The following is a 758-nucleotide window of genomic DNA, read 5'->3' on the forward strand; positions in this document are numbered from 1 at the left end:
GGCAGTGGTAGCAGGAAGACCGGCTACTTGCTGTTCAACTATGCTAACCTGGAAGATCCTCCCAAAGATCTCACTGCCAAAAAGTACACAATGTCCTACAAGTTTTCACAGGTAATACTTGGTGTTGTGTTCGTAGATCTTCAATGTTGATTTATATGTGAGCTATGATCAGGCACTATAAAAAGTAAGGAAACCCTAAAAATATATTTAGTAATATCTTTAGCAAGGTTTTGTGCCAGCTTGATTGCTCTTTTGAATCATTACAATAACTTGACTGTCTAAATATATAATGTGAAAGTTTTTGAAGGTTTTAATTTTAGCTTTGCATGATTAAGATGTGTTATCACACCATGTCAGCACAGAAACAGAGAAACAAATTTGCATTAGGGTGGATTAGTGAAGGCTCAAGCAAGAGAACTGCAAGGCATGGAGACACCATTATAACTCTCTCTCCTCTTGCAGGCGGATTCCAAACTTATTCGCTTGATATTGGATGCACACGGATTTACTGAAGTGGATAGCAACAGTACTTTCTTTAATCTATACTGGGGGAATGCCCACTTCAACCCAAATGAAATCAGACAGTTGCAGGACTGGCAGAAAGTTAACCATTTTCCAAGGTCTGTTTGAAATGCTTTTTATGCCCTTTAATGATGATAATATTTTATTTTAATTTTTTTTTTTATTTGATATAATGATCCATTAGATCTAGGTTCTCTGCAGCTCTTATGTGGACCAAATTATAGGCATTAGGCTTA

General features: G+C 36.5%; 1 protein-coding gene across 1 annotated transcript in view; it reads left to right on the top strand.

Moving 5' to 3' along the window:
- The window catches only part of LOC119591552 (tubulin polyglutamylase TTLL5-like), a gene marked incomplete in the record, with an annotated part of 18,965 nt that overhangs the window by 1,866 nt on the left and 16,341 nt on the right, over nucleotides 1-758 (top strand). The window contains 2 exon segments of the mRNA XM_037940303.1: nucleotides 1-111; nucleotides 463-620. Coding sequence (XP_037796231.1) covers nucleotides 1-111; nucleotides 463-620 — 269 coding nt within the window.

Source organism: Penaeus monodon, chromosome 28, assembly GCF_015228065.2.
Source record: "Penaeus monodon isolate SGIC_2016 chromosome 28, NSTDA_Pmon_1, whole genome shotgun sequence".
Lineage (NCBI taxonomy): Eukaryota > Metazoa > Arthropoda > Malacostraca > Decapoda > Penaeidae > Penaeus > Penaeus monodon.